The sequence below is a fragment of the Acanthochromis polyacanthus genome, chromosome 11 (genome assembly GCF_021347895.1).
Source record: "Acanthochromis polyacanthus isolate Apoly-LR-REF ecotype Palm Island chromosome 11, KAUST_Apoly_ChrSc, whole genome shotgun sequence".
Lineage (NCBI taxonomy): Eukaryota > Metazoa > Chordata > Actinopteri > Pomacentridae > Acanthochromis > Acanthochromis polyacanthus.
This window is the reverse complement of record NC_067123.1, coordinates 38,956,107-38,978,003: the sequence shown is the minus strand read 5'-3', so window position 1 is coordinate 38,978,003 and position 21,897 is coordinate 38,956,107. Positions and strand designations below refer to the sequence as shown.

At 38.1% G+C, this 21,897-nt stretch overlaps 1 protein-coding gene across 1 annotated transcript; it reads right to left on the bottom strand.

Moving 5' to 3' along the window:
• Positions 1–347: 347 nt before the first annotated feature.
• Positions 348–21,645, bottom strand: slc44a4 (solute carrier family 44 member 4). The gene is made up of 22 exons (XM_051956133.1): positions 21,456–21,645; positions 14,607–14,655; positions 13,438–13,511; positions 11,582–11,660; positions 11,377–11,476; positions 11,159–11,284; positions 10,951–11,011; positions 10,471–10,591; positions 9,966–10,049; positions 8,528–8,640; positions 8,132–8,248; positions 7,117–7,216; positions 5,890–5,982; positions 5,655–5,757; positions 5,237–5,496; positions 4,112–4,206; positions 3,788–3,891; positions 3,532–3,605; positions 3,359–3,429; positions 2,057–2,151; positions 1,886–1,970; positions 348–1,090 (listed from the first exon to the last, which is right to left on the bottom strand). The coding sequence occupies exons 1-22, from the start codon at positions 21,496–21,498 to the stop codon at positions 975–977; spliced, it is 2,163 nt and encodes a 720-aa protein (XP_051812093.1). The 5' UTR covers positions 21,499–21,645; the 3' UTR covers positions 348–974.
• Between the last annotated feature and the right edge of the window lie 252 nt (positions 21,646–21,897).

Sequence of the window (21,897 nt, the reverse complement as noted above, 5' to 3'; positions counted from 1 at the left end):
AATAACGAGTGTTAGAGTACGGCACTGATCACGAGTCAGTTACCGATGAAACCAAACGTTCACATGTTCAGTCATTAACATGTTAACGTGCTGCGATGTCACGGCTTCACACATGTTCAGTAAGCTGAACATGTGATCACGTGATCCGACACACGACTGGAAGTGAGCAGATTTCACAATCTAACATCCAGCTGCACTGAAAAGGATTTTACAGCCGTGTAGACACAAATTAACTTTTTGTTGTAAAGAATAAAGGCGTCCAGAACCACGGTGACTTTCTGTCTCTGCTGAGTTCTGACCTTCAGCCGGTTAAAGATCAGAAAATGATTAAAACATTTGTTCACGTGTTCAATGGAATGATCAGACGACGAACATATTTATTGACTGATGTCACATTTATATTTACAGCTCATAATTTATTTTACAATTTTCAATACAATCAACAATTTTGCCATAAAAATATTTGCTTTTACAGAACAACCTTTTTACAAACAATATCTAAAAATATATGTTTATATAATATGTGTTTAACAACAGTTTTTGTTACAAACACTTTTGTTCCGTCTAAGAAATCACATTTTCTCTACAAAACCTGAAACTTACTGGCATTAATGTGGAAGAACCGACGCAATAAAACGTCTAAAATGTTAACAGCAGAAACATTCAGAAGTGTCGTTTAAAACAAGGAACAAAATGCTACAAAACTCTTTCAACAAATGAAGAAATGTGTCAAGTAGGATAAAGAATCCCATTCCTTTCAGTCCCACACTCAGTCCATTTCTATGCACAGGTATTAATACTACAGACAAACATGTAGAAGAAACACACAATCATTAAAACGTGCAAAATCAGCAGTTCAGTTCTGGTAAACGTATCTGGAAGGAAAACGGAGTGAAGTTAAAAGGTGAAAACAACCTGAACATGTGGGACGCTGCTGCTGAGGTTTTATGAACTCTGAAGGAGGAAAAACGACGTCAGTTTTCTCGACGCTTCTTTGGCGTTTTGTTGGATTTGTTGAGGATCTTCATGAGGCTTTTGGACATAAAGTACGGCTTCTCCATGGATCCATCGTTACGCTCCAAGTCCTCCACTGGAGACCAACATCAGAGTGACACATTATTAGTAATTAATTAAAATAATTAGCCCTGTAAAAGCTACTGCCCATATTTAGATAAAAATACAGTTTCCTTGTTTGAAAAAAATATTTAAAAATTCAGCAAAAAAAATTCCATAATTTCTGAAAATTTGCAAAACCTTCAGGAAACAAATTCCAATAATTTCTTTAAAAATTTCCTGGAAAATTTTATTTAAAAAAAAAATACCCCAAATTTGGCAAGAAAATTCTTGTAAATATTTTCAAACAATGAGTAAAAATCTTCCAAACAAAATCCTATAAATATCTAAAATATTACATATATATCAGTAAAACTTCTAATGTTTTCTTTAAGAACATTCACAGAAAAATCTATCAAAATTCAGCAAAATTTCGCTGGATTTTGGTTGATTTTTATAAGAATAATCTTAAAGAAACATTTTTTAACATTCTTTTTTTCCCAACCAAAAATGTTCAAAAATTTCATATATTAAAATATTAAAAACCCAAATATATATATGTATTTATTTTTATTTTTTCTATATTTGGGTTTATATATTATATATAATTTCTGGGGTTTTTTTCCCTATATTTGGAGATGCACACACACAGATTAAATATTTGCTCATTTTTTCCTGTGTTTCGGTCTTAATGGATCAAACTGTTATTTTTAAGTCTTCTACTTTAAATTTATCGTGTTAAAAAACAAAGTGTGATAACTGAGGTGATTTTACTGTAAACTAGGCCGTATTTCATTCATAAAATGTGAATGCTGACTTCAGATTTACTCACAGAAGCAGAGGAACAGCGTGTCGACACACATGCTGTAGACGCTGAAGAAGCCGTGAGCGATGAGGTAGCTGCCAAACGCCACCGTCTGCAACACAGAAACACACCGACAAGTTCAAACAACAAGGCTGGAACACACACACACACAACTATTAAACAAAGATGGTGACTCACAATGATGGGCATCCAGTAGTAGTTGAGGCTTGAAGACTGGAAAGTGTTGCCTGGCAGCACGATTCGTCCAGAGAAGAAGAAGAAGGACAAAACACCTGGAGGAGGAAAGAACGTTTGTGATGCTTTCATAGAAACCGTTACTGTGCTTCCCTGAAATAAAAACACATTCTAACAGTTCTTCCTCACTGCTGCTTCTGCAAGTGATAGAAGATGATGAATTAGGGCTTGCTAACACTGCATGGACACAATTAACTGAATTCATGTCAGTTAAGTTTATTTGGACAGAAGAATAAGTTCCACGTCTACATTTCTTTCTCGCATGACTTTTACCTGCTGCCCACCAAAGTGTGAACTAAACCGTCCAAACGAGAAACTAAAATGTCTCACAACACATTCAGCATAAACGAAAAGCAGATTTTACTGTTAGATCTGTTGCATCTGTCCACTTCACCAGTTATTGGATAAGAAAGCTCCACAGACTTCTTCTTATTTATTTTATTGTAATGCGTGAGTGCGGTCTTTACATTTTGTCTTACAGCCGTGACAAAAGATGAGTTTCTGTTTTCAGCAGAATAAGTCTGACATTGAAGCAGCTCAGCACCAAACAGTAACAGTCCAGCAGAGAATAGAGAACATTTACGCTGCTTTTAGCCGTAGTCTAAACTAACTTCAGCGACTAAATGTTCTGCTGGTTGTGACGCCAAACAAACGACTAAAAATTAAAGCTGATGTTGCTCCTTTTTTGTGTTTGCTCACTTATTAATGTGGTGATTTTTATTTTATTTGTATGATTAAAGATTGTAGATACAAATAAGCATGAAAAATCTAAAAAAAAAAAAAAAAAAAAAAAACATAATTCTTTGATTTTTTAAAAAAAAGAAAAGTCTGTCCTCATTTACGGGCACCAAAAAATATTGTTTCCTTGTCTGATAAAAATCCAAAAATTCAGCAAAAAAATCCCCCAAATATCTGAAAATGTGCAAAAAATTCATAAAATTCCAATAATTCCTGAAAAGTTTCGCTTAAAAGTTTTATTCAGAGAAAAATCCCCCAAATTTGGCAAGAAAATTCTTGTAAATATTTTCAAAAAATGAGTAAAAATCTTCCAAAAAAATCCTAAAAATATCTAAAGTGATTACATATATATCAGTAAAACTAATGTTTTCTTTAAGAACATTCACATAAAAATCAACCAAAATCCAGCGCTGGATTTTGGTTGATTTTTATGTGAATGTTCTTAAAGAAACATGTTTTTAACATTTTTTTTCTGCCAAAAAATGTTGAAAAATTCTTCGTTCTTACCAACTCCTCCGACCACCAGGAGCTTCCCGAAGAACAGCAGCAGATCTGTCACTTTATCGAGCACTACGACCCTGAGAGGAGACGGAAAACACGACGCTGTTCAGCCTGTCAAACATGGAAACACGTCCATGGAGTGGACGGGTGTCTCGTTACAGAGGAACTACAGCACCGACCTGATTACGTTCCTCATTAGAAGCATGAAGGCGTTTTTGGCTGAAACGCAGAAGTTTTTCCCATAAATGGCGATCTGCAAGAAGAAAAAAGCACTCATTTAAGAAAATAAACATACAACAGACTGTATTAAAGCAGGTGCAGTCTAGTGATGGAGGCGTTGAATAAAAGCCGTAATGCTCCGTAGACTTTAATGGAAGCGTGTTTCTACTCTGTGAAAGTGAACATTTAGGAAGGACAGGATGAAGACCTGCTCACCATGATGTAGGCGTTCCTGTTAAGGAACTTGATGAACTTCTCCAGACACCAGAAGCAGCACTTCAAGCAGGTCAGTATGAAACGAGCGACTGGATTCTGGGCTCCTGGAGACGAGGAGACGAGAACCTGTGACTTCTTTCACACGTTTAGGTTCCTCTAACAACTTTTGGAAAATAAATCTTAGAGTGCAGCTCTAACAGGCCAACTTTTCATTTGAAAAATAAAGCTTTCATGACTGATCCTGGGTCAGTTTATCTCCACTGTTTGTGATCAGTGGTTTTGTTTTGACAGTGACGCTGCAGAAATGAACTCCATCTTCCTCACCGCTGGTTTTGTGGTCGATGTACTCCAGAACAATCCTGATAATCTGGATCAGGGTCAGGATCAGAGCACCGAACGCCAAGGAGCCCACATGGTACCTGGAATGAAAGAACAAACATCATGTATTTAAAGATGGATGAGAACTTCAGATACAGACGAGTACACGATCAAAGAGCACGTTGATTTGCCCCTGGTGTTCATGTCTTTAATGGTCGCAGTGAGTAATTATTAGATCATCTCTGTACAGACACGCAACATGAAATAAATTGAAAAATAACGTCGTCAGTGTGGTCCGTAAAATAACGCTTTAACCCACGTGTCGTTAAAAACGGACCCGTTATAAAGTCTGAAAATGTGGGAAGAAAAAAAAAAATCACAGTGAAACTTCTGATGTCCACATTTTCAACATTTTTGAGAAATCTTTGAACATTTTTGGGTGGAAAAAAAAGAAATGTAGAGAAAAAAGTAAAAAAAAAAAAAAAAATCAACCAAAATCCAGCAAACTTCGCTGAATTTTGGTGGATTTTTATGTGACTATTCTTAAAGAAAACATTAGAAATTTTACTGATATATATGTAATCACTTTAGATATTTTTACTCATTTTTTGGAAGATTTTTACTCATTTTTTGAAAATATTTACAAGAACTTTCTTGCCACATTTGGAGGATTTTTTTTTTAATCAAACTTTTATGGAATTATTGGAATTTTCTTCCTGAAGGTTTTTGCAAGAAATTTAGGAAATTTTTTTGCTGAACTTTTTAACTTTTTTCAGACAAGAAAACAATATTTCTTGGTGCTATAAATGAGGACAACAGGAGGGTTAAAGCTACGGTGTGTTCAGTTACTGCTGAGTTCTCCTGCTATATATCATTAAATCTAAAGCGCCCCCTATCAGACAGCGTGGGAACTGCAGTCAGCTGTTATGAATTTATCTCACAGTGGGATAAAATAGTTGAAGTTTTTTGGGTAAAGCTTTTAAATGACTACAGCTTCGTGAAGCATCACCCTACAGTTCCTGTGTTAAACCGCGGTGGTATTCATGACTCCAGTGATCCAGAAATGGCTCCATTTAGCCGTCTGGGGTTTGGTCAGAAGTTTAACCGGCCAACAGCAGCTCATTTACATACCTCAGTGAGCGCATGAAGCCGCCACACACAGGGAACGTTGGGATGTCTTCGGGTTTGTTGAAGGCCCAGTAGTAGGAGGCGAAGGCCCCGGCCAGCGTACACTGACCCAGAGCGATGGCAAAGTTGACACACCAGAGAAAAGCCACGGCGTTGAAGATCTGCAGGTAGATGGCGCTCTTCTGGAAGAGACCCTCCTCGTTGTACTTGATGAAGATGCAGCTGACTGAGGAGCATCCTGGGTAATCTGACGGGCTGAAGGTCTAACAAGAGGATGGAAGAACGAGGCTTGATATGTTCCTGTTCATTTCCATCTACCAGACAGCTGTCAACTCAGCTTTACAGTCGTATCTTACATTCATTCTCTTCTACTGCCTACACCTGAGGAACAAATGCAGGTTACAGATTTATCCACACACACCTCAGGTTCACAGTCGGCGGTCCCGTTGATGCTTTCACAGTCGTCCATCGTGGCGTTGAGGGCCACCACTTTGTAGATCGGGTCGCCTGAAGTGGCCAAATATCTGCATTCACTGGTTAGAGAGAAGAACTGGTGCTCTGAGGTGTGAACAGTAAAAACCTCTGATAGACACTCTACCAGCCTGCATTAAACACACACACACACACACACACGCAGACGTCATAGTAAAGGATACAAAGCCGTGGCGCCCCAGTAAGCGACACACACCAGCAGGAGGACGAAGGTGACCAGAGGGTAGAGCAGAGCAGACATCATGTGACTGATGGCTCTGTAGAATAAAAACACATCATGAGGTTATGATAGGGTGTCACAGTAAAATACAGACCAACACACTGATTATAGAAAACTGGCTTCAGATAAAAGTATAAAAACAATCCTAATGCATTTTATGTTTTGTTTTCTAAAACATTTTGGGGGAAGCTGCCTTTCTATTGAGGAATGTTGCAGCAGAAATGTGGAGAAACTGGAGACTCAGCTGCTGAGGGCATTTTTATGTACTTTTTTTATGTACTAGCTATGCTACGACGGGCATTGGTTTGTCTGTTAGCAACACTACTCAAAAACGGAATAACGGATTTGGATGAAATTTTCATTGAAGGTCAGAAATGACAAAAGGACCAAGTGATCAGATTCTGGCAGTGATGCAGCTTATAGTCTGGATCCACGGATTTGTTAAACATTTCTGTAGCACTGTGAGATAGCGTCACTGTAACCATGACAACCAGTGAACACGACATCAGCTGATTGTGATCCTACTACAAATCCACCTCTGAGGACTTATCCATCAGAAATGATCCAAGGAACAACTGATTACATTGTGGGGCTGTTTCTGAGTTGTCCACTACATATTTAGGTCACGTGATCCGGTATCCGTACACATGCAGAACACACGCCTGTGCTCAGTGTCACATTATTTAGTTTCTGGGTACATTTATATTAAATGGACACGTTCTATGTTGCTGTGATTTCTACCAGGAATGTTTTCAAGAATTCAGCCGTTGGAAATGATTCGACTGAGCGTCCTTGGAGGAGTACTGCTCTCTATGTGAACAGGTGCAGCACTGCTGGAGTTCACTGGAATGATGCTTCAACACTGTTTTTCTCCAAGTGAGGAAAAAAAATGTGTGTAGTCTGAACAATCTGGCTGAAATTCAGATTGATCTTTTAAGCATCAGAAGATCCAGTCATTACTGAAGCATATGTCAAGAAAGCGGGCCAAAAAAACCAAACTGTCATAGTTGTAATGAAATTTAATGTGTGTTGATGGACTGACGGTGAACAACATGAAGACATTCTAACCAAAAGCTGCCAGCTGCTCCTGGATGTCACTAAGTGACACAAACAAATAAATAGTCTATGAATATTTTCACATATATTTAATTGCTAGAGTTCAGTGACTCACTTGCTGGACTCCTGGATGAGGGCGATGGCTATGAGGATTCTAGTCCGCAGGAAGATGACGGTCAGAAGAATGATCCCCTCCACCACCGATATGATGATCACTGACAAACAATGAGATAAATACAGACGGTAAAAAGACTCTGGAGCTTATTGTGCATCTCCTTATGCCAAACACATGTAGTCTAATTAGGAAATCTATGGAAAGAAACACCATCCAATGAGATTTATTTGTTGATTTGCAGACATAAAAGTGAACCATAACCCCTAATCTGGGTCATCCGTTATAAATACTGGAGGCGTTTTACAACATCATTACTCAAACAGTGCTGTAAACACGACAGATGACTGCATGTACGCCAACAATGATTTTAATGTGTTTATTTATAAAAACGTGAAAGTTTAAAGAGACACAACTCCATGCTACACCTTTCATTATCTGTACTGGCTTTTAACCCTCCTGTTGTCTTCATTTACAGGCACCAAAAAATATTGTTTCCAATATTTCCAATAACTCAGCAAAAATAATCCCTAAATTTCTGAAAATTTGCAAAACCTTCATGAAGAAAATTCCAATAATTTCTTAAAAGTTTGATTAAAAAATCCCCCAAATGTGGCAAGAAAATTCTTGTAAATATTTTCAAAAATGAGTAAAAATCCTAAAAATATCTAAAGTGATTACATACATATAATAAAAATCAACCAAAATCCAGTGAATTTCACTGGATTTTGGTTGATTTTTATGTGAATGTTCTTAAGAAACATTTTTAACATTTCTTTGTTTCCACCAAAAAAATGTTCAAAGATTTCCCAGAAATGTTGAAAATGTGGACATCAGAAGTTTCACTGTGAAAATATATTTTTTCACATTTTCAAACTTTAAAACGGGTCAATTTTGACCCGCAAAACGACACGAGGGTTAAAGCTGTTAAAAGCTGTTGAGTGTAAATGCAATCTCTGTGTGGAATTTTAAAAAATAATTTGTTAAACAGGACCAAAAGTATTTTAACCAGACTCACAGAAGGCCAGCCAGGTCTCCTGAACTTGCAGATAGGTTTGGAAGTTGGTGGTTAAACCAACATCGCTGATGCTGGCGTCTTTGAAGTTCTCATACTCCCAGTAGCAATGCCAGATCCCTGCAGTGGAAACGCAGAAACAGTCGTCCTAAATATTTGGTGTTCAGTAAAAATGTAAATGGAAAACTCTTTGAATTGGAGTGCATTGTACTTCACTTCTAAAAATAAAAACCATCATGTACATAATCCATCTCTGAAGACTTTTCAAGAAATACAATTAAAATTTCCAATAAAAATAAATAAATTTGCAATGCAAAATGTAGGCTGCCTAACTATAAAAACATCTACAGACAGAAACCAGCGTCTGACTTAGAAACTGTTCCAGGTGAGGGTTTTTACCGTAAGCTCCGGCCCCCAGGACTCCTATGATGAGGACCCACACCATGATGCCAGCGATGAACCTCAGCAGCAGCAGGAAGAGCAAACTGACCAGCATGGCTATCAGCAGACCACTGACAACAGACAGGAGGGAATGTTATGAAGAGGAACTGTAGATTATTAATCTGTCAGACATATGAGACATGTACGCTGTAGAGTAGTGTAAAATAAAGAAGCACAGCAACCTGTAACACAGATAGATACACTCACCGAGCACTAATCTAATGCATTTTAATATGTTATTATTATCATTATTACCATGTTAAAAATGTTCATATTTTATCCATGTTACTAACATTTATGTCAACAAAATCTTTTGGTTTGTTGAAGATGCCTTTAAAGTCTGAAAATTTGGAAAAAATATATTTTCACAGTGAAACTTCTGATGTCTAGCCCAGCCTCGTTAGACCCAGCACTGAAGACACAAGGGTCTAGGACCGCTCGACAGGGAGAGTAAAAGGTTGTCTTTCAAATCACTTTGCAGCAATTGGGTAGGTATACAACCAATGCGTGCAACGAATAGGCTGACGTAGTTCCTAGAGCACCGGCGGATCGTGGCTAAGTCCCATTAGCTTCCCAACCAGCGGAGCCAACTGGTATATTAAGGATTTGCCATATCCCGTCGGCATAAGTCCTAATACGTCTTTCTTCTCAATGAAACACTTCAGTGCCGTCCTTTGTTTTTCTTTCAAGTTGAATTTTAGCTTCAAATCTTTAAGGGCTGTGGCCAAAGCCGAGTCCAAAGATAACTGTTTATTGTGCGCCGGTTGTTTCTGTCAGAATCGTCGCGCCTCTGTCGTCACTTAGTTACGCCCTCCTTCTGACTCGACACTTCATGGTGATTGGTCCGGCCAGTTTGAGGAGAATCCAGCCTCGAGCCTTATGGAGGGTAACTAGACCCACCCTGGCAGAGCATTAAATTCGTTGCCGTGGGTTGTCTAGCGCGGCTAGGCTATCTGATGTCCACAGTGTCGGGGAAATTTTTGAACATTTTTTTGGCAGAAAAAAAATGTTTTAAAAAAATGTTTCTTTAAGAACCAAAATCCAGTGAATTTTAGACGTTGTACTGATAAATCTGTAATAATTTTAGATATTTTTAGGACTTTTTTGGAAGATTTTTGCTTAATTTTTGAAAATATTTACAAGAATTTTCTTGCCACATTTGGGGGATGTAAAAAAAAAACTTCTAAGGAATTATTGGAATTTTCTTCCTAAAGGTTTTGCAAATTTTCAGAAATTTGGAGAATTTTTTGCTGATTTTTTGGATTTTTTTCAGACAAGGAAACAGTATTTTTTTATTGCCTGTAAATGAGGACAACAGGAGGGTTAAAACACCTTCAGATGAGTTTCTCTCTGTGGCCAGCAGGTGGCAGCCATGTGGCTCAGAAGGTTAACTCACACAAGAATCCACGGCCACGACGATGCAAAATCCTCAAAGATTCGGAGGCCGATGTCTCTGGCGCTGAATCCGTTCACAACGTCCCTAAAAGTTTAGACGGTGAAAAGTTAAATACCCACTTTCATGAGGTGATCATCATCCAGCTGACAGCTACTACTTTTTAATCTAATTTTCTCTTCACTCCCCCTTCTAATGACACACAAACGAAGCAAGACGAGGTCAGAAAATAGAGACAACCTGGACATTCAGTATCGGGGGACAGACACTGAAAGAAGAGGACACATTAATGCTCCAACAGAGTGTTTCCATGACTTCCAAGACCACCTGAGGCAAACTGATCAATTACAGCAACGACAACCAGACACAACACAAAAAACTCACAGATTCAACGACCCTATGCTGGAGGTAAGGAGGAGAAAGAGACAGGGTTATGAAAGTGTCCCTATTTCTAAAGTGGTTAGGACCATTTAGATTTTGTTCTTCAATAAGCAGCATGATCTCTCACACAGTGCCGTTCCTGATGGTGTTGGAGGTTTCATTGATGGAGGAGGGGAGGCCGGGAACACTGGAGAAGTATGAAGGGATCACGTTCAGGGCTGAAGCATCGGGCAAACATCTCCCCAGCACTGACAGCAGAGGAAATAAGGTTTAAAATCTCAGACTAGGACTAAAGCTGAACCTACACGTTTACTGTTTTTGTACTACCTGTCAAAATCACTTTAAACAACTTAAGTCACTTTAAATCACGGTGCCTATAAAGGTGGAAATACTGTTTGTTGACTTTTAATACAACTGATCTATAGATGTAAAAAATAGAAGTGTTTTGTTTATAGTATTGTACAGCAAGTGTTTTAGAGCATATACTAACATTTAATGTTCATGATACTAACCTGCCTGTTTTGCCTTTTTGTTCCTGCATGTAAACTGCTGAATACTTTGAATTCCCCTCGAGATTAATACAGCATCTATCTATCTATCTACTCACCAGGGATTGTGGGTACGTAGAAGAAAGGACAGAGATCCTGGTCCACAATTTGTTGAACGGTCTAAAAAAAGGAAAAAAAAAAAAAAAAAGACTTCCATCATGAAGTTGTTTAGAAAAACAGGAAAACCAAATAAATCTAGACTGACTGCTGTCAACTGCATGAACTCTTTACGTAACTTTACAACAGAGATCAGCATCTATATCCTACCAGGTCGGTCGTTGTCAGGTCGAAGGACGGCACACACAGGCTTGCATTGAAAACGTCTACGGGATTTTCGAAATAATCAAGAGGTGTGAGAGCGTAGAAGTCAGTGGGGCATCGTTCTACACACACCTGTGGGTTGTGAAAGAGATGAATAGTTGTGAGAGTCTGGATAAAAAGCACAGTAATGCTCTAAAACGATACCGCTCAGCAGATGTCTCTACCTGTGTGGTTGGACACTGGAAACCATTAAGAGACTGTGCCATAATGTTCACAGACACGGCACATTTGAGAACATCAAAGTAGAACAGATTAGGCCGATTTCTGGAAAAGAAAAGGAGGTTAGTTTAATTTTTTGTTAAGCTGATAAATATGTACACATTTGGCCTGTTAGAATAATACTAAATAGCAAAACAAATATTCAATTACTCATTTGGTTCAATGCCACAGTACCACCCTGTTGAATTCCTTGGATAAAGGACATGTCTAGGATCTCCAAAGAGCCAAGCTGATGGAGAAAAAAAACACACAAGTTAAAAAGCTGTGACACAAAAGAGTAACAGCTAATGATCCAGTCCTACTCTATCACATTCATTTATTCGTTAGTATTCTGACAGACAGCCTCATGTTCAGATATACACCCCCTGTCAAAAGCTTTAGGACACTGTCTCATTCAAATAAAGTAGAACCTGTCCTACAACTTTTGACAGGGGGTGTATTTCATCACATGGATGTGATCAGGGCAGGACTCTGATCATACATGTAAAGTTTCAGGCAGATTGGAGCATGTTCAGGGCATTTACACAGCATTTGAAATTTCATGGCGAAGGATCAAAATTCCAGAGGCCGCCACAGACACACCCTTTGACTTTGGAAAAAGATTTTAATAACTTTGGATCATTAAGGCCTCCTGTATGTACTGGCTGAATTTGAAGTGAATTGGAGTTTCCCCCTAGGAGGAGTTCACTCTAGAAAAAAATGAAAAATGGGCAAAATCTGACATTCAACACAAAATAGCTCACTTCCTGTTGGGTTTGGAATGTGGCTGTCACTGACTTTTTTGTTCAGCCTGATGTGCTGCATATGTGTACCAAATTTGGTAGATACACCCCCTGTCAAAAGTTGTAGGACAGGTTCTACTTCATTTGAATGAGAAAGTGTCCTAAAACCTTTGACAGGGGGTGAAGGTTAGAAATGGCCATTTATGTGAACACACATTGAAATAAAATGTGTGAAAAGCAGCATTTCGACTAAAATCACCTCATAGAATTTGGTGTAAACGCAGCAACTCATGAACTCTGTCACACCAGCCACAAGAGGGCGTAACAGGACGCACTTTCATCTCTCCTGCTCCTGTCAAGTTTGGTTTGAATTAACTTATAAATAGCTGAGGACAAAACCTTCTGCCAAATGATTTAAAACAATTTAAATCCTTGATTGTTACCACAGCTTGTCTCATAATCAGTGACAGAACATTTTGATGATTCAAATCAATAAATCCAGGTTGGAATATGTAAACAGCGGGCAGTAAAACTCTCCACTTACCCACTACCTGTCCACCGTAGCCAACCAGCGATTTCACCTCCAGTGGAAGTAATAGCTGATTATTTGGGACGTACTATCTAATCGTATTGACACACATAAATCGACCGCATAAACGATCAACCCACTGTTGACTTTAGATAAGAAACGGGGCCAAGCAGTGCTGGAATGAGTTTGAGGACGGGGCAATAAAGAGCTGCTGACTGGATGTTTACAGAGAACACCAGAGGAACATTTAGTGATCTATTAGTAATCTGCTCAGCATATTAAAGACATCATTAAACGTGAATGTCACTGTTGATGCCAGAAAATTAATGGATTCCAGAAAGTCACTCAAACACATGACTATGAATCCAATATACATCTGCCTCAAAATCACTAACTGTCATTTTACAATTCTGGTTTTTGTTTGTATTAATGAAACAAGAGAAGTGTTTTATTTGGAGAACTTGATTACAGCTGGAAAAAAACGGCTACCTGTATCTGTTCCCAGGTTTTATGCTAAGCTAAGCTAACCACCTACCAGCTCTGGCTTCATAGTGAACAAACACAAAATGGTACTGATTTCCTCGTCTAGCTTTCTGCAAGAAAATGGCTGAACGTATTTCCCAAAACGCTGAACCATACTTTGAAGGCAGGAAACAGAAAGTTGCGATGCCGTTAGCGGAGCAAACCAAAAGCTGTTGGAGCAAAATGACCGATTAAGACAGGATGATTTAAAAGTGTTTTTGGGTTTCTCTCACCTGAAATTCCAACTGCTATGTAGCCGAGGACGACGAGCAGAAACAGAACACAGCAGATGATGTCGGTGCATCCTCTGTGGATAAACAGACAGAGCAGCAGGGGTGAGAGGACAGGATGAAGTTTGCCTTGGAGGTGATAAATGTGATTCCATCAGTGGACACAAACACACACAAAGACCAACACAGGACAACAGAAACCCCACAGCTGGACAAAGAATTTGAGTTTCCATGTAGATCAGGAGAGTCATTTTAGTTCAGGTTCCACATTCAGCCCAGTTTGATCTGAAGTAACCAATAAAATCACAGCTTAATAACCTATAACTAACCACAACTACAATTTTTTTCTTAGTTTAGTGCAAAAAGGTCCACATTTAAGGAATTATCTTTCTACAAAACATCATGAACAACCTGAAGAAAAATAAATTCAATTTCAACAAAATCATACTTCAGTTTATCATTTCCACATTAAAACTTCCAGATCAGAGTGTCTACAAAGGAACACAACATTTAGTCATCTGGAACTAAACGATTGAGTATTTTACTTTATGATCAAAATGACAAAAATCAGATTAAAAAAAACAAGAAACAAGACATTACAAAAACGAGACACAAAACGACTAAAGGGAGAAACAAAATGACCAAAAATGAGACAAACGACACGAAAGAAAACAAGATAGACAAAAAATGTGACAAAAAAGTTAAAAAGCGCAAACAAAATGGACAAAAAACACAAGTGAGACAATAAAACCCACAAAACGACAAAAACGATACACAAAACAACAAATAAAACAAAAGACAAAGCGACAAAAGTAAGACAAAAAACACAAGTGAGACAAAAAGGAAACACAAAACGACAAAAATGAGAAACAAAATGACAAAAACGAAATAAAATGACAAAAAAGGCAAAAACAAGACAAAATATTACAAAAATGAGACACAAAATGACAAAAGAACAATCTATATTTTACTTTATGATCCAAACAACTTGTCATGGTCTAGAAATCATTTTATAGTTTTACTAATTTACAATCTGCAGTTCACATCTTCTCTGGAATTTTTACACTTTGAGGGCCGGATTGGACCTTCTGGAGGACCGCTTTTGGCCCATGGGCCTCATGTTGGACACTCCTGTTGTAGATTATTTACTGTGGTCGACCAGTGAGACTAACCTGTTGTGGATGGGACCTTTGAAGGTTGGGTCGTACTGAGCAGGTTCTCCTGGAAAAACAAAGAGTCATGCAGCATTAATCAACAGCTTCCTTGTTTGTGGTCAGATTATAAAAGGACACGAGTCATTTATCACTTATTTCTGGAACAACACTTCACTCAGTAACACCTCAAGGAAACGCACTGTTGACCTAACCCGTGTGTGTGTGTGTGTGTGTGTGTGTGTGTGTACTGTAGAAACACAAGGACAGAAGTCTATCCACACAAAGCTCAGACTGCTGCTGCCTTAATAATGTCTGGGTGTTATTTTTCCTGTTACTGGGTTAAGTTTCATGATGATTTGTTTGAGTGTTTACTAAAACAAAGTGTTGCTGCTTCTAAGCAATAAACGTCCTCCCTGTGTCCTCTCCTAAGAGTTAATGAATTACATCACAAGTGAATCCGAAGAACTTGAAGAGACAAAGACAGAGAGTCATTTTTATATTTTATGGTTTGCTGGCTCACAGCTGCTTTACGATATAATCACTGGAACAGAGGGACTGTACTGCCGGGAAGAAAAGTGTTGTTGTTTCCTGGAACGCAGAGAAAGACTCCTGGCAGAAACAAACGATGGATCCAGTGGAAGACGTTTGTCTTCACACAAACAAGAGGATTTTATTTCACGTTAGTCGCTGTATGTGCAATCACAGCGCAGAGAGGAAAGAGAAAAGGATCTAAACCGAGGCACAGGACTGACTATAAAAGCTCTGGGCTATTTGAATAGAATTTGAATTCAAAGTTTTGTTTTCAGACCAGAGTCAAACACATGTAATTATTTAATGGAGCAGCACCAAGACGAAAATTTGCTTGAGACGATTTCTTGAATTTCCTACCTGACAACATTCCTGTCATGAGAATAGTATATCTGAGGCTAAATTAGCTTCTGCTGCATCATCTCATTGGGCAATAATAACCCGACAGAACCAGTCATCGTTGTAGGAAATCAGCCAAACACTAACTTTATTTCCCAACGTTGTAATCAACATATGACTCACATGTGATCATACGCAGAAGATGCACTTATTTTGAAGAAAACTTCAGCTGAAAGCCAAATGACTCTTCAGTGTGAAGGGTTGTTTTTTTCTGTTTTGGATAAGCAGCTGGAGCTAAGCTGAAAAAAAAAAACTGAAAAAATAAGAGCAAAATCATAGAAAAAGTATTGGATATTTAAACAGATTATACAGAGTGAGAGGGAAAAAAATGGCTTAAATGAAATCGGGGTTATAGTGATGAAAAAGAAAAACACAGCGTGTCCACAAAGTCTCCACAATTTAAAGAATTTAAATTAACTGTGATGAGACTTTATGGACTCCCTGTATAACTGCTACTCTCTCCAGCAGAAGAGAGAATGTAGATTTATTTGATATCGCGTTTTTATTTTATTTTATTTTTTTATTCTCAGCTACGTTTTTCTGCCTCATAGTGTCCAGGCTGGTGCTGATAAGGGATAAGGATGGATGGAAATATTAAAATTTGTAGTTTGAGGTCAGCCAGGTGAGTTAAAAGTGAGCAGGATCTCCTTTGGTGTTTGTTCCCTTCACCGTCTGACATGCAAATACCAACATGCTGGACTGATAGGATTGTTCCAAAGGGAGCCACGTTTTTTCCAGGCAGCTCTTCTCACTGCAGCTGGACTAAATTTACCTGCTCTGGCTGTAATTTGAATAAGGCTGAATGTGTCAACATAGTCAGCCACGCCAGGTTCTGGGAGTAGGATGCAAATATTAAAACAGGATGCATGATGTTGGTGGCTCAACACTGACGCTCTAAACGCCAGATAAGACCAGAGTTAATGTTCTAACATCTCTGGAGGATATGTAAATAATATGCGTGTGAATGTCATTAGACAAAGAAGCATGAATTTGACAAGAAGGCCACCTATCTGTCCCCTATTGGCCTTCTGTGATGGCATAAGTGTCAAATGTCGCTCTGCTAGGATCCTGTTGTGCGTTTTAAGGACGACGGGAAAAAGCCTCACAGTGACTCAACAGGTGGACGACCTTTCAGTTTTTATGTCATTGTAATAAAATCAAGAAAGCATATAAACTTTGTAGCCCAGACACAAGGCATTTTTACTGCCTGAATTTGCAAAATTGTAAATGACAGTGGGTGTGGAGGTCACAGCCTGACCTTGGCTAAAGAGGAGTGACGGCAAAGAGAGAACGGGTGTCGAACTGTTGAGTAACAGAATCTATGAAAGCAACTATGAAACATCTGGGAGAAGAAAGGAACAGGTCAGCTGACTGAAAGGATGAAAACCCTGAAAGTATTTTATAATACGTGTGGTTTATGGGCAAGCCTCACCCTGCTATATATGTCTTTAAAAGAGAAGCTGGTTAATTGGTCACCTGCAGCAGGCACAGGATTATCCAAGAGGAGTAAAGAATCTGAATGAAAAAGTCGAGCAGCATATGAAGGGAAGGACAGATTGATTTTAAGTGTTATGGGAAAACATCTAAAAACAACACAAAGGATTTAGTATAAATATTCAAAGAGATTATATTGGTGCCAGGAGATTAATGTCTTTATCGATCCATAAAATTTACTCATAATCTAGTGAATAAAATGGCAAAAAATGTTGAAAAATGGTCACGATTATTTCTCAGAGCCCAGGATGGTGTCTTACTGTTGGTTATTGTTGTCCAGAAGATGTTTTTTTTAAAATCAGTATATATGAGAAGGAAAAATACATAAAATCCTCACATCTGAGGACAAATATTTATTTTGGCTTCACAAATTACAACAAGTTGATAATTGGACTGATGGATTTTAGTTGATTAGCTAATTAATTCAACTTAACACCATAAAATTAATCAATGAAATGAACTTTCTGGGTCCATCTCTATCGCTCTAAAAAAACAGTCACACAGTTTACTAAAATTGACCCCATCATGATTCCTTTGTTTGAAGTATTTAAGTATATTTATTTGCATTTCAGAATCATCTCCCTGTTGCCTCTCTTTTCTCCATGTGCTAACATAACTGCACAAGGGTTTTCTGATCATCAATGAGCCTTTCAGCTAGCCTAGCCGCGCTAGACCCATGTTCTGAAGACGCAACTGTCTAGGGCCGCTCGACAGGGAGGGAGGCGAGCTAAAAGGTTGTCTTTCAAATCACTCTGCAGCAATTGGGTAGGTATACAACCAATCAGCACAACGAATAGGCTGACGTAGTTCCTAGAGCGCCGGCAGATTGTGGCTAAGTCCCATTAGCTTCCCAACCAGCGGAGCCAACTGGTATATTAAGGATTTGCCATATCCCGTCGGCATAAGTCCAAATACGTCTTTCTTCTCAATGAAACACTTCAGTGCCGTCCTTTGTTTATCTTTCAAGTTGAATTTTAGCTTCAAATCTTTAAGGGCTGTGGCCAAAGCCGAGTCCAAAGATAACTGTTTATTGTGCGCCAGTTGTTTCTCAGAATCATCGCGCCTCTGTCGTTACTTAGTTACGCCCGCCTTCTGACTCTACACTTCATGGTGATTGGTCCAGCCAGTTTTAGGAGCATCCAGCCTCGAGCCTTATGGAGGGTAACTAGACCCACCCTGGCAGAGAATTAAATTCGCTGCCGTGGGTTGTCTAGCGCGGCTAGGCTACCTTTCAGCACCATTAGCTAACACAATGTAGCATTAGAACACAGGAGTGATGGTTGCTGGAAATGTTCCTCTGTACCCCTATGGAGATATTCCATTAAAAATCAGCTGTTTCCAGCTACAAAAGTCATTTACCACATTAACAATGTCTACACTGGATTTATGATTGATTTAATGCTATCTTCATCAAAAAAAAAATGCTTTCCTTTCAAACATAAGGCATTTCTAAGTGACCACAAACTTTTGGATGCTAGTGTTCGTGAATTAAAATTGCTTTACATTTGCTACAGTTGCTCCATATTAGTGAAAGTTGTTCTAAACGAGATAAAGTTGTTCTTAAACTAATATAGTTGAAGTTTCTTTAAGGAGCTTGAACAACTTTTCTGGTCAATGATTTGCAACAACAACCTCCAGCTGGCCATTTATTTCTCGACTCTGAGTGTTTATACTTTAACAGAAAAAATGTGGAACTGCTCTGAACAAGGAAACAGAATAAAATGAAGCCGCTTGAAATCTCTGACTGTCCTAACAGGTCTAGTTGTGTCGTCAACACTTAAAAGAATTACCATTTCCTCATGAAGACCAGTACAATAGTAGAGAGTCACAGAAAGCTAATTCCACGCTAATGCATTTACATACAATGGTTGTCATGGTAACGCTGCGTCTATTGAAGTGTCAGCTACAACACTTTGGACACATAACTTGCTGTCATCCTAACCTTTGGTGTTTATTTAAGATATTTGAGGAGACGTGAAACCTGATTTGCTATTTACCCCCAGGGAGGGTTTGTTTGCTGGAGCCTTTCTAAACCTCCCAGACTTTCAACAGACTGTGAACACATCAGATCTTCAGATGTCACAGAGAGTAAACAGGGACTAGCAGACACAGAAGGTCTGAGATGTTTCAGCATCAGCAGAGACAGTGGCTGCTCAATATCTCCTTTTAAAATCTAAAACACAACATGTTTCCCTTCAATGCATCTTCACTCTTGGGTCAACACTCATGAAATCACAGCCAACAATGTAGCAATTTTTTGAGCCAAAGAGCTCATCAATAAACTAGCAAATATCTTGATGAAAACAGTCATTTGAGTAACTTTCTAACTAAACTAAGTTAGGATTCTCAATTGGCTTCAGTGGCTGTAAACTGGAACATAAAATTTCTAAATGTCTGCCTGTAAATGGATTACAAATTAATATTTAATCACAAAAACAAATCAGCAACTACTTAGACTGTTTTAAGTCCTCAAACACTTTACAACTGTATATAATATCAACTTTTAAACTCTTTAGTGCAAGGAACTGAATATTTTTCAGGTTAGGATTGTTGGTCGTGCAAAGACGGCGTACTGAAACAACACTTTCAACTCTGGGAAGTATTTTTCACTGCTTTGTTGGTGTTCTAAGACTACAATAAATAAACTGATTAACATTTCTGAATAACTGATAATGAAAATTATCTCTAGCTGCTGCTCTAAAACCAACATTTACAATCAAACTCAACCTGTACCACCTTCTCTCTCTCCTTATTAATGATATTATTTTTAATTTTTTAATCAATCATGATGCAGTTCTCATATCTAATTTAATTTCTATTGGTGTGCTCTCTGAAATTGTTAAGACATGAGACCAGTTATTTCCCGCTCGGTTTCTAAATGTCTTCAGAGAGTTATGATTGCTTGGCTGCCAGTCTTTTTTGGGGACATATTATCATTTAAACCCAACAAAGCACACTTAACTAGTGATTAAAACAACATGTTCATCTGACAGTGTGGTTAAAGTAAGGCGTTGTCCCTAAAAAATGAAGTAGTGTGTACTTGTGACCTTATAATAGATCGTAGCCTCAGTTTGGAAGTTAATGGGAGCATTAATGTAAAAACGTAACGATTTCAAAGGATTTTTATTTAAACAGACAAAAGTGAAAGGCTCCAATATACTATTACAGGAAGGTAAAACTTATTTTTTAATCATTTTAATCATGAGTTGACCACGTAGGTCCAGATATACGAGTTAGAAATATCTTTCTCGATTATTTTCTCGTGAGTTGTTTGCTCTATAAAATGTCATAAGATGGCACTTCAATAAAAATCTGTGTCTCAAAGGTCTTGTTCTGTCCACAAAACTCATCCTGGTTTTTTTACTCGAGAGTAAAGAATTAAAAGTAGGTTTGAGGACCAAAAGAAGACATCTGAGGATGTGTCTTTAGGCGCTGGGAAATACTGGCCGACCGATTTATGGCTATAAGAAAACCAGAAACCTAATTTTAGAATATTTAAGAAGGTTATAAAGTTTAAAATAATGTGGATTTAAATTAAAGATGACTGAAAGAATAAATTAGTCAACCCAATTAACTAGAGTAACTACTTGGCGATGCTTTCTGAAACACATAGTTAATTATAAGAAGCTCAGTCATTATTATTACCATTAAGAAATTGTTGGTAAATAATTTAGCAGCTGACATTAACCTTCAATCTTATTCTTTAATTTTCAAACTGCCGAGTTCCCTTGTTAGAGTTGCGTGCAAATCTAGATAATTATTCATTTAATTTACTGTCATTTTCACCATTTATTTTAATTGACTGCTCTGAATTGTCTCCTATATATTGCTGTTCTAAAAGTGCTATATAAATAAAGTTATTATTATTATCATCATCATTTACCAGTTTATAGTTGTAGCTCTACTCATTTGTTCACTGAGAGCTATTGGTGTATTTTAATCAGTGTTTTAGGTTTAGATCAGGTGCTTTGATTCATCTATAATAAGCTGTGATAAAGAACTGGATCATTTGTAAAACAATAACTATGTTTATTGATGTTAGAGTAGATAGTCTACATTGGGACTTAAGCATATATTTCCGATATTCCTATTACTATAAACACCAGTAAGCAGATTTACATGTTTTTAAAAATAATTTTTAAAACGAGGTGCTGTACAGCTTTGATTTAAACGGGTTATTAGCTAATTAGCCACCAGTGACGTTTAACATGCCAACACTTCAGCCGTGACACAAAATCACTCGTTTTGCCTGAAAATTACATTAATGATGATAAATATTTGCACAAAATCAAAGTTTCCAACTTTTTCTTTATTGTATGATATGATAAATAAATATAATTTATCACGACTGGTTAACTCCTAGCTAGCTAATTTAAGCCTGCTGTTAGCTAGCGGTGGTGTTTTAACTTTAACCGGCTCCTCTGGGTAAATTAACGGCAGACTCACCGTATGCAGACGTCGGATTCTCCTCGTCCCGTTTTTTACCCATTTTCCGTCTCAGCCTCCACCTTTTGCCCCCTACCTGCTAAAAGACAACTTCTACGGTTTTAAAACTTTACAAACCATTGGCTTAAAACCGGCTCCAGAACCGTCTCCGGTGCGTCTGAACGAACTCAGTAACTAAGTGAGAGAATCTTTTCCTGGCAGTTTGTAACCAGGCAGTGACGTCAGCAGCGCGCACCTGCTGAGGGATGCGCACCTGCGCGTGAGTCGAAGATGGTTTTATTATAGCGAGGAACCACTCCTCAGGTCAGAGGACGGTCTGTCTTATAAATGGATGTACAAGTGGGGTTTTTGATTAATTTTTTGCATTTTTTTCAGACAAGGAAACAATATTTTTTTGATGCCTGTAAATGAGAACAGGAGGATTAAACACAAAATAAAGTGA

Bases quoted from the DNA above. Each gene is read 5' to 3' on its own strand.
- slc44a4 (XM_051956133.1), bottom strand. From the start codon at position 21,498: ATGGGTAAAAAACGGGACGAGGAGAATCCGACGTCTGCATACG. The intron at 11,477-11,581 runs GTAATTGAATAT...TTTCTTTTCCAG, and splicing joins TGTGGCATTGAACCAAATGA to AAATCGGCCTAATCTGTTCT. The intron at 8,641-9,965 runs GTGAGTTAACCT...GTCTGTTGTCAG, and splicing joins TCGTGGCCGTGGATTCTTGT to TGGTCTGCTGATAGCCATGC.